This window comes from Chrysochloris asiatica, unplaced genomic scaffold, assembly GCF_000296735.1.
Source record: "Chrysochloris asiatica unplaced genomic scaffold, ChrAsi1.0 scaffold00097, whole genome shotgun sequence".
In the NCBI taxonomy this organism is placed as follows: Eukaryota; Metazoa; Chordata; class Mammalia; order Afrosoricida; family Chrysochloridae; genus Chrysochloris; species Chrysochloris asiatica.
The window spans coordinates 7,962,850-7,974,265 of NW_006408615.1; the positions used below are offsets into that span (position 1 = coordinate 7,962,850).

Here is an 11,416-nt window from a genome sequence, read left to right on the forward strand (position 1 = left end):
GTTTCTGTATTACCTTTAGCAAAACTTTACTCGCTTGAGATATCAAAGAAACAGCCTTCGTAGCAGTCGTAATGGATCCAACAAGCACAATATCTGTAGGGAAAGTGAAGCTTGGTGCCTTTAGGAGACACCCAAAGGTCTACAAGCCACCCGAGGAAGGCCCATCTGAGTACCAGACTATCCCACTTAAAACAGAAGACTTTGGTGTTCACTGAAAACAGTGTTATGCCTTGGAAGTTTCATGTTTCAAATCCTCTTTGGATCTCAAATTGCTTGAACTTTTATGGAATAAATACTAGGTGAATACATTGAGCTCTTCTAGCTTGCTTACTTAATGCAGACTACACTATGGGTTAAATCTTTGATTTGTCTGAAAAGTTGGAGCAGTCAGCAGGGCAGCTAGGACGAGGGAGTTTCATGTTGGGTTTAGAAACATGACTGAAAGTCAGAAGACAAACTTGCCAAAGCTACATGGGACAGCTGTAACACTACCATAGAAGCTATCCATGGATTGATGTCTCAGGCATTAAGGATAAACTGTTTAATCAAATTAACATCTCTTAAACAATCACTGAACAATACTCTTACCTGGAAACCAGTAGCAGAAAAATACTGAAGTAGAACTTTAAAACCATTTACCAAAATGGTGAATATTAACAATCTGTCATAAAGTGCTGTAAAATGAAAAAAAAGAAGAAGAAAATCCCCCAAACAAAACAGTTGCAGTAGTGCATTGACAGGAGCTGCCAGAAATTCACAGTGGATGCGGAAAATGATGAAGAATGAGGGGTATCATGGCTGATGTCAGATGACTCTTGGCTGAAAGCAGAGAATGCCTGTGCTTTATTGATTCTGTAAAGACATTCAACTGCGTGGATGATAACAAATTATGGATGACAGCGCAAAGAACGGGCATTCCAGAACATTTACTTTTGCTCCTGAGGAGCCTGTGTATTGGGAGGCGGCCATTCCAGTAGAACACGTGGGCGCTGTGGATTAAAATCAGGAAAGACGTGAGTCAGGGTTACATCCTTTCACTAGGACTCTTGGGGTGGCGCTGTAGGGTCAGCATTGGACTGTAAACCACAAGGGTTGGCCATTCAAACCCACCTGCTGCTCCTTGGAAACTCTATACAGGGTCGCTATGAGTCAGAATTGACTTGATAACACTTAACAACAACAATATACATACACAGTCTGTATGCTGAGCAAAAAATCTGAGCAACTGGACTTTATGAAGCATAACATGGTATCAGGATTGGAGGAAGACTCATTTAACAACCTGCAGATGATACAGCCTTGCTCGCTGAAAGCAAAGAGGACTTGAAGTATGTATTGATGAAGATGAAAGACTACAGCCTTCAGTCCAGGTTACATCTTTGCGTAACGGATGCCAAAATGGACATAACTGGACCAATAAGCTACATCATCATCAACTGAGAAAAGACCGACATTGTGAAGGATTTCATTTTATTTGTATCCACAGTTAGTGCCCACGGAACTGGTAGTGAAGAAAGAAATTCAATGACATTGGCCAAATCTGCAAACGAGCTCTTTAAAATGATGCAAGGCAAGGTATCACTTTGAGGACTAAGGTGCACCTGATCCAAGTCATAGTGTTTTCAATAACCTCATATGCATGCTGAAGTTGAGCAATGAGTGAGGAAGACCAAAGACCTTTGAATTAAGGCATTGGTGAAGACTATTGGATAGCCCATGGACTTCCAGAAGAATGAACAAATATGTGGCGAAAGAAGTGCAGCCAGAGTGCTCCTTTGAAGTGAAAGTCGTTGGATTTTTGTCTCACGTACTTAGAACGTGTGGCTAGGAGGCACCATCATGGTTCCTGGAGAAGAATATCATGGTTGGTTAAGAGAGTCGGCAAAATAGAAGACCCTCAGTGAGATGGATTGGCATAGTGGTTTCAACGATGGACCCAACACAGCAACAGTTGTGAGGATCACACAGAATTGGGCAGTGTTTTATTCTGTGCATGTGAGTCAAAACCAACTCAATGACACATAACAACAATACCAATTCTTCATAGTCTGCTATTTTATACTTAGAGTAGATCTCAATTTGGATGTTAAATTTTCATCGGAAATACTTGATTTGTACTTAGAGTTCATTAAATTTTCAGTTGAAACAGTGGATTCCCATATCTAGTTGTTTCAAATAAAAGTAAGTTTCAAACACAAATAAGTTTCAAATCAAAAGTGTACCTCATCACTCACAAATATTTTAGTGTATGTTTCCTTCAAACAATAACTGAATCAAGTCTTAGTTTTATATTTTAAAAGAATTAACAGTAAATGAAAAATCCTGTTTACCTGTTACACTAGCCATCTTTCAAGTGCTCAGTGGCCCAAACAGCTTTGGCTGTTCGTTCAACAGCAGTCGTGATCATGGTGAGTGTATGAGAGTCTGGGGTATGTTATATTCCCCCACAAAGTGTTGATGGTTTTTATTTTTCAGGCAGGCAACGAACCTGCGAACTGTGTCCCTCCTGCTCTTATTTCAGTTCGGTTCTTTCATGTTTAGCTGCGCTGCTCTGAGCCTGACCTGCACTTGGTTGGTTCAGGCACCCTGGTGTAACAGTGATCAAAGCATTGGCTGCTTAGCAGCAGCTACACATGAAACAAGATGAAGCCGTCTGCTCTGTAAAGATTTACAGTTCGTAAACCCTTTGGGGCAGCTCTACTGTGTCCTCTAGGGTCGCTTTGAGTCCGCTGAGGGTTTTGGTTGTGGTTTAGAGGTCTTCTAGAAATTTGGACAGAGTTCATACATCTAAATAATGTTTTCTTCTCTGCTTTTTGAGGCTCCCCTTGTCCACTTTCTAGTGCTTACTTTGGGTTCTGTGCACTGCATCACTGGCCCAGAAAGACAATGGGGTCTCTTTCGGTGCTGTGACTTTTCTGTGCTGCTCAGTGACTGTGGCCGGCCCTCAGCCTCAAAGCCCCTCGAAACAGGAGGCTCTCTACGTACCAGTCCCTTCTGCTGAGTTTTGACTTCCCTCCAGAATCTGCCTACTTTCGTTCACTCCCCAGAGCCTTTAAATAGAATTTGTATTTTGACCAGATTTTGAAGTTGTTTTCTGTGGGAAGATTGGTCTGTGATGAGCTCTCTTTGCCATACCAGAAGCACAAATTCTTCTTTTACTTTGTCCATTTTATTTATTTTTTTTAAATAATAAAGTTACAGAAAAGTTGGAAATACATCTCTTCCTCACTTATTGGTGCAGTTAGGTTTCAGAGACCAGGTTGTTAACGTGAAAATCGGCATTATGCAATAGTGGAGGATGACCACATCGATGCAAAACGTAGGGTGACTGCATCATTACCCAACTGCCAAATCACGTCATTGCGTAACTGCCAAATCACGTCATTGTGTAACTGCCAAATGATGTCATTGTGTAACTGCCAAACCACAAAATCATGGCCCACCCACGTTGACCCAGAACCTTAACCATCCAGCCAACGTTACTTTTGCCCTGTACCTCATTGTTCATTAACTGCCAGATGTACACTGTTAATGTGCAAAGAAAGTAGTTGGGAGGTAGAGTCTTACTATTGTTATAAATGTGAAGTGTCAGGTGTGATCATCACTAAGTGAAGACTATGTGTATAGAGAAATGAACAGTTTTGGTTTTTTCCCTGAATGATTTCTGAGTAAAGTGTATTCATCAAAAATACACAGTATGTTTCATCACAAATCGGGATGTTAACATCCGACTTTTTACGGCCATCCCAGTCCCTGAACCCCTTCAGTTTTCCCCAGGGGTTCCAGCAATGTGTTGGAGGGTCCATGTAAGAATCACTTGCTTCATTTCATTGTAGCATCTCTTAAGTCTTTCTCTCTGGCACAGTTCTGCCATCTTTCCTTGACTTCCATGACTGACGCTTTGAAGTTTGTGGATGTGCGGGTTAATCTGATGTTTCCTTTCGCTTAGCTATTCAGAATCTGGGGTCAGAGCACTAGGATTGGTCATTGCCACTCAGAAGCCACTGCCCCTGGACCCCTTGTGTAGGCAGAGCGCTCTCAGGTGTCCTGTGCCATTGAGTCGGATCTGACGTAGAGTGACCCTGTGTGTAAATCTGTGGACAGCCTCATCTTCCTCCTGTGGAGCAGATGGTGGGTCTGAACCACTAACCTTGTGGCTAGCAGCCCAATGCCTAACCCACAGTGCCACCAGGGCTCCTTGGGCAGAGATCTAGAAAATACGGATTTCCCCTGCACACATATATACATATAGTCACATCTACATTTACGTCTATGTCTACTGTAGCTGTCAATTCCAACTCATAGTGGCCTTGCCTCATGTGATGATGTAGAACAGCCCCCGTAGCATTTTCATGGCTGTAGCCTTTACAGCTCTGGTGCTGCTGAGTGGGTTATGACAGCCAACCTTTCGGTTAGAGGCTGAGTGCTTCACTGTTGTACCACCCGAGCGCCTTTCTATACCTGCTGTTGTAGTTAGGTGCCCTCGAGACTGTTCCAAACTTGTCACAACTGTGTTTGTTGTTGTGAAGTGCGGTCCAGTGGTTCTGACTCATAGCGACCCTGTACGGGGTTTCTGGGGAGCGGCTAATAGATTTGAACCACCGACGTTACAGTTAGCAGCCCAGTGCTGATCCTACAGGACAGAGGGCTGCCAAGGCTGTCATCTTTCTGGTCGCAGAGCATCAGGCCTTTTCTCTGAAGAGCAGCTGACAGGTTAAGAACGTTTGTCTTTGGCAAGGTGGTATCTGTTTCCTCAGAAAGACAGCTTAGCGGGTACTTTGCACCAAATGGAGAGTTAAAATATCATTTCCTGCTACTGTCTCCTTATATTCATGATCTAATGTTCATTTAGAATTTTGACAATCTTCCCAAGCTAATCAGCTATGCAGAAGAAGAAAAAGTACAGAAAATATGAAATGTGTATCTGTTTTTAACAGACACACCCGGAACACTACATCTGTTTTGACAAGGAGTCACTAAGAACTGTAGTACTTCAAAGACCTCTGAAAAACGAGAAAAGCAGATCCTGCTGGTTAACCCTCAATATTAAGCACATATATCTATTCTAAAACTCAGCACCTCTATGACCTGGGTGTGTGAATCGAGGAGTCTGGAGTGGGGTGCATTTCCAGGAGAATGGAGGGCAGGGCTTCCTCTCCCCGTCTTTGGAGGGGAAACAACTCGTGTTGTTAAAAGTGCTTTTGAGTCGATTATGACTCCTAACGACCCGATATAGGGTTTCTGAGGAGTGACTAGTGGATTTAAACCACCAGCCTTGCAGTTAGCTTGTGGTTAGCAGTCCAGTGCTTACCCTATAGTACCACACCAGGACTCCATAATTGTTGTTGTTGTTAAATGCTGTCGAGTAAGCTGTAACTCACAGAGACCTTGTATAGGGCTTCCAAGGAGTAAATGGTGGGTTTGAACCATCGATCTTGTGGTTAGCAGTCCAGTGCTTATCCTGCAGCACCACATCAGGACCTGGGAGCTCATAGGTTCTTTTAGATGTTTACATGAATTCATGTCAGCAATTAACCATACACTGAAGTGGAAACTCGTAAAGTGAGTTTTACCTTAAAATGAGAGAAGGGTTTTCCAGTTTTGTCCTGAACTTAATTGAGGTTTCATTTTGCTTCAGGAACCCTGTGAGAAATTGCTTCCCAGGATGTCTTTGCCTTTGACCAAGAAGCACTGTTTGTAACCTGCCCCATACCTTAGTCTGCGTTACTAACCCACTGCTTTAAGTCAGTACCGACTCCTAGTGACTGTGCTAAGAGTGATATGAGGTGTTTGTTTGTTTGTTTGTTTTCTTTTTAATGTGGATGCCTGAGAGTCTCTGAATGCTAATTGTTTTAAAAAATGAATACAAGGGTTCTTCATGAAGTCATGAAAAATGGTGTTAAAAGACACTGGAATTCTTCCGGGGACTTCTTACAGCCCCCTCGCAGTTGGCAGCCAGGGAAAAATAAAGCTCTGTTCTGGTGCCTCTGATTGGGGGCAGAGAAGTCTTCTTTGAAAAGAAAGTTCAACACAATGGATACTGATTTCAGATCTATCACCTCCCAATACGAGCCTAAGAATTTGCTTTTGGGGATTGAGCTAGGGATGGTTTTGGTTCATTAAAGCAGTTCTCTCTTTTTTTTGGCCAGAATCACAAAGATTGAAAAACCGAGGCCTGAGCAAGCTAATCTGTCTAACACAGTTCTTGGGTTAATTTTGGAGACCAATCATGACCAATAATTGGACACCAATCACATATCTGCCACGTTCGATTCCGTGTTAGATCCCACACTACAGTGTGAACCATCAATGCTTCCCAGTCTGCAGGGCTACCTTTCTCATCCGGGGTGATGGTTAATGCAATGGGTGAATTCTGTCCTTTGTTGCAAAACCAGGCAGGCTGGTTACACCTCCGCTCCGTGAAATGCAGCCCCTGGCCCCCTCGGGAGGTGGTTTTAAGGTTAGAGGAATTAGTGCATGTAAAATACTGGAAGTTGTTTTTGTGGTTGTAAGGTGCAGTCTAAGACCTTGTGTATAGCAGGACGACACATTGCCTAGCTCTGGGCGACAGTTGCTGATGTATTTGAGTCCATTGTTGCAATCATCTTGCTGTTCCACCTTAATGGAACGGTTCTCTTGTTTTCATTGGTTCTCCACTTGACCGAACTTGACTTGGACTTCCTCAGTTCTCTAGTGCTGCCAGTGGGCAGTGTTAACCATGCACAGTTATTTCCTCCTCACTGTTCAGGAGGCTAGGGCGTCACCTCTAGGGTAAGGCTGTCTGTCTCTCAGCCCTCTGTTGGGGGAGAGCCCTAGTTCCTTGGTTGATCTTTATGTGTGTGATGCCTGTTGTCCCCCAGCTCGGCTTCCTTGCTTCAGTCTGCTCCTTTGATATCTCAAAAGACTTGACTCAACAACCCTAACACTGTCTCAAAACACATTGACTCAGGCAAGACTAACCCTGTCTCAACAGACATTGATTCAGGCAAGACTAACACTGTCTCATTAGCAAAACAAACCAACTGAATACCAAGTGGGATTATAACCACAGTACAAAACCCCAAACCAAACGCACTGCCATCGAATCAGCTTCAACTCATAGTAACCTACTGAACAGCACAGAACTGCCCCAGAAGGCTTACAAGCCTGCACATCTGTGCAGAAGCAATTTGCTACATCTGTCACCTGTGGAGCAGCTGGTGGGTTTGAACCATCCACCATTTGGTTAGCAGCCAGGTGCTTAACCTCTGTGTCACCAAAGCTCCCGAACCACAACTGTACGAATTAGGATCTACAACACATTTTTTGGAAGACAGTTCAGTTCCTAGGGATGCCCCCTTCTAGTGTCTGGTCTGGTCTTTTCTGGTGACGTGTTCATAGCATGTAAGACAAAGTCTGGCCATCCTGGCTTCTAAACAACATCCTGGCTGCATTTCCTCCAAGACAGGCTTATGCTCCTGGCAGGTCCAGTGTGTATTCAGTATTAGTCACCAACACCACACTTCAAGGGTGTTTACTTCTCTTTCCATCTTTTCTCAGTGTCCATCTTTCACATGCACGTGGGGCGATTGGAAAAGACCATGGCTTGGGTCAGGTACATCTTAGTCATCAAACTGACATGTTTGCTTTTGAACACTTTAAAATAAAAAAGGTCTTTTACAGCTAATTTGCCCAGCACAATACATCAGTTCATTTTCTTTTTAAATTATGGTTTGGGTGAAATTTTACAGAGCAAATTAGTTTTCCGTTCAGCAATTTCTGCACATTTTGTTTCGTAACATTCCTTACGATTCCCTGAGCCCTTTGTTCTCTTTGAATGACTGTGTCTGGATCCATGCACAGGTTCCATATGAATACGGTTAAGTATTGACTCTGTTCTTGCTAATGTTGCTACTCCTGATATGTGATACACCATGCCTTTGACATTGAATGGCTTCGGGCAGTCAATATTGAATGCCTTTGGTCAGTCAATAATGCACAGGTCTTTCTGGAATTCTCTGCTTTCAGCTAAGATCCATCTGATGTCACTAATGATATCCCTGGTTTTCTGTCCTCTCATGATCCTGACTTGAACTCAGGCAGTTCTCTGCTGATGTACGACTACGGCCTTGTCTGAATTACCTTCAGCAGAATTTGGCTAGAATGTGAGGTTAATGATCTTGTTCAGTCATTTCCACATCCCATTGGATTGCCTTTCTTTGGAATGGGCATCAATATGAATCTCTTGTGGCTGTTTGACCGGGTAGCTCTCTTCTAACTTTCTTGACGAAGATGAATAAGTGCTTCTAAGATTTGTATCTGTTGAAGCCTCTCAATTGATATCCATCAATTCCTGGAGCCTTGATTTTTGTCAATACCTTCAGTGTTTCTTGAACGTCTTCCTTCAGTACCAGTGACTCTTGATCAATGGCAGTCTCCTGAAATGGTTGAATGTCAACCGGTAATTATTTTTGGTACAGTGACTCTTGTGCATTCCTTCCAGCTACTTTTGATGCTTTCTGCATCATTCACATTTTTTTTTTTTTGCCCAAAGAATCCCTCTATAGTACAACTTGCGGCTTCAATTCTCTCTTGAGCTTTTTCATCTGAAAAATGTTCCCTTTTGGTTTTCTAACTCCAGGTCTCTGCACACCAAGAGTAGTGTTGTTCATTGGACATGTGCTCTATGAATGTAAGATTCTTCCCTTTCTTAGACACCCTGTCATCACCAAATGTGCCCGGGCATCCAAGAATTCTCTTGAATTACACATAGAATCTGTTCTTGACCTTTTCTAAGAAAATTAGGAATCAGTGAAATGTTTATGAACGATTATTTCTACTGAAAATTGCCCTATTGGACATAGAAGTCGTGGGTGTCCTTTCTAGGAAACGTCTTCTGCTGAGTCCCTCCTTCCCCCATGAGCCACTCATCCCATGTCCAAAATTTTAACTGTCATAAACAGGAAGCAGACATTTCCCCTTTGGGGAGCATGAGGATAACCATGCTGGGCTCTGAGACTGGAATTTTAAGGACGAAGCAAATATCAGATTTGATGGTATAGGCTTCAACTGTATGGAAATTGTAGTTTGAATGTTTGTTTGTTTTGAACTTAATAAAATATATTTATGACATGTTGACTTTATGTTTATTTTCATTTTAACCTCATTATAGTGTTTCTGAAGTCATGATTTTCATTTTTTTCAAAAAAAAAATTAACTTTTTATTTAGAAGTGATTTCAAACCTCCAGAAAATGTGTAAGAATAATAGTACCCATATACTCTCTACCCAGGTTGGCCTGTTGATATTTTACCCCATTTACTTGATCATATGCTTTCTCCCTATGAGTGTGTGTATCTACAAATGAGACGTACACTACATATATAGACAACGAATACATGATATTTTTTTTCTGGAACTGTTTGTTCCAAAATATCAGGAGTTCTGATAGTGTATTGAATTACGAGTTGGACTGCTAACTGCAAGGTCAGTAGTTCAAATCTACCAGTCATTCCACGGAAGAAAGATGAGGCTTTCTGTTCCCGTAAAGATTTACAGGCTTGGAAACCCTATACAGGGTCTCTATGAGTCGGAACTGACTCAATGGCACACAGCCATCACCTCAAAACATTTGAATGTGTATTTTCCAGGAATAAGAATTCTTCTCCCATGTAATCACAGTACAGTTTCCACTGGAGCAAATTTAGAAGGGAGATAATATTTTTATTTTACCTACTGTCTATATTCAGGAGCTCTGGTAGCATAGTGGATTATGAGCTCGGCTACTAACCACAAGGTCAGCAGTTCAAATCTATCAGTTGCTCCATGGGAGAAACATGAGGCTTTTTCTCCCATAAAGATTTACAGCCCCAGGAACCCTGCCCAGGGTCGCGCTGAGTCAGAACTGACTCCATGGCACATAACAACAAAAACAATACTGTCCATGTTGGTCCAGCAGTGTCCTGTGTAGCATTTTGAATTTAAGACTAACTTTTTCTATCTCAAAGGTATATAAATGCACAGAAGTTCACCTGGCACTGGGACTCAAACTGTAAAATCGTGCTGTGGTCTCTGCCTCTTGGCGCTAATACATTAGGGTCTGTTTCTGCTCATGTTGTATTAATTTTCCATAGATTGTGGGTTGAGATTTTCAGTAACTTTGTAGCTAACTTGTTGACTTTGAACTGCACACAGAGTGACGTTCTTTGATGCTATTTGCACTTGGTTTGCTGAGGGTACATAGAAACCCAGACGCCTGGACGAAGTTGTTGTGAGTGTTTAGTACGGAGCCTTTTGGTGCAATGGCCAAGCACTTGGCTGAGAACCAGAAGACTGGTGGTCCGAACCCACCATTGGCTCCATGGGAGAAAGACCTGCCCCTGTTCCCCTGTAAACACTGCAGCCTAGAAAACCTATGGGGAGTTCTACTCTGCAGAGTCACTACGAGTCAAAATCATAGTGATGGTTATTGTATCAACCATATCAGTGTCTCCTGGCACAAACTGCAAAGCAAAGACTGACTGCACTGTCCGTTTGTGAGACCTTATGTCTTCCTCTAATGTGCTGCCTTCTTCTTCTCTTTGGATATAGACGCCCCTCACCAGCTCAGGTGCTGTTCCGTACCTTGACTTCCTGTCCAAGTTCGGTGGAATGGACCTAAATGTAAATCTTATAAAGAGGTAAGTGTTTTGTTTCCTCACGTCAAAGTGTGAAATTGGAACCAGTGAATCAGAGTGACAACATCATACCTACAGTGAGGACTCTGAGAACTGAAACTCATCAGGTCTGCCTTGTCTTTCTGGGTCTCACAAGTGTGATCATTTCTCTAACTGCTTACGTTGAGCATTGGACTGTGAGCCAGAAGGTCTGTGATTTGAGCCCATGGGAGAAAGATCAGGCTTTCTACTCTTGTAAAAGATTTAAAGCCTCAGAAACCCTATACAGGGGCTATACAGGGGCACTGTGAGTCACAACTGACTCCAAGGCACTTAACAACAACAACCACTTCTCTTATCAGTTGTGTTAATGGAAAACATTTGAGTTTTCTTTCTGATGGGCTCAGGCCTTTGCCGATTACTGAAGACCACGACCTTTAGTATGGATTACACCTCACCACTGGACCAATAAATAGCATCATGATAAATGGATAAAAGATAGAACTTGTCAAAGACTTCATTTTTCTTGGATCCACAATCTGCATTCACAGAAGTAGCAGTCGAAATATCAGGCAAGGGATTGCATTGGGTAAATCTGCTGCACACGACCTCTTAAAATGTTCAAGAACAAAGATGTCAGTTTGAGGACTGAGGTGCGCCAGACCCAAGCCGGGGTATTTTCCAGTAGCTTCATATGCATGCGAAAGTTGGCCAGTGAATAAGTAAGGCCATAGAAGAATTAAGATATACATCTCAATGTCAAGAAAACAAAAATCCTCACCA

The 11,416-nt window shown here is 42.6% G+C and overlaps 1 protein-coding gene and 1 pseudogene across 1 annotated transcript in view; both read left to right on the forward strand.

The window, feature by feature from the left end:
- The window catches only part of LOC102817400, a 2,251-nt pseudogene extending 1,687 nt beyond the window's left edge, over positions 1-564 (forward strand).
- The window catches only part of EFCAB6 (EF-hand calcium binding domain 6), a 322,393-nt gene that overhangs the window by 15,142 nt on the left and 295,835 nt on the right, over positions 1-11,416 (forward strand). Inside the window, 1 exon segment of the mRNA XM_006866905.1 lies at positions 10,569-10,657. Within this exon segment, the coding sequence (XP_006866967.1) occupies positions 10,569-10,657 (89 nt within the window).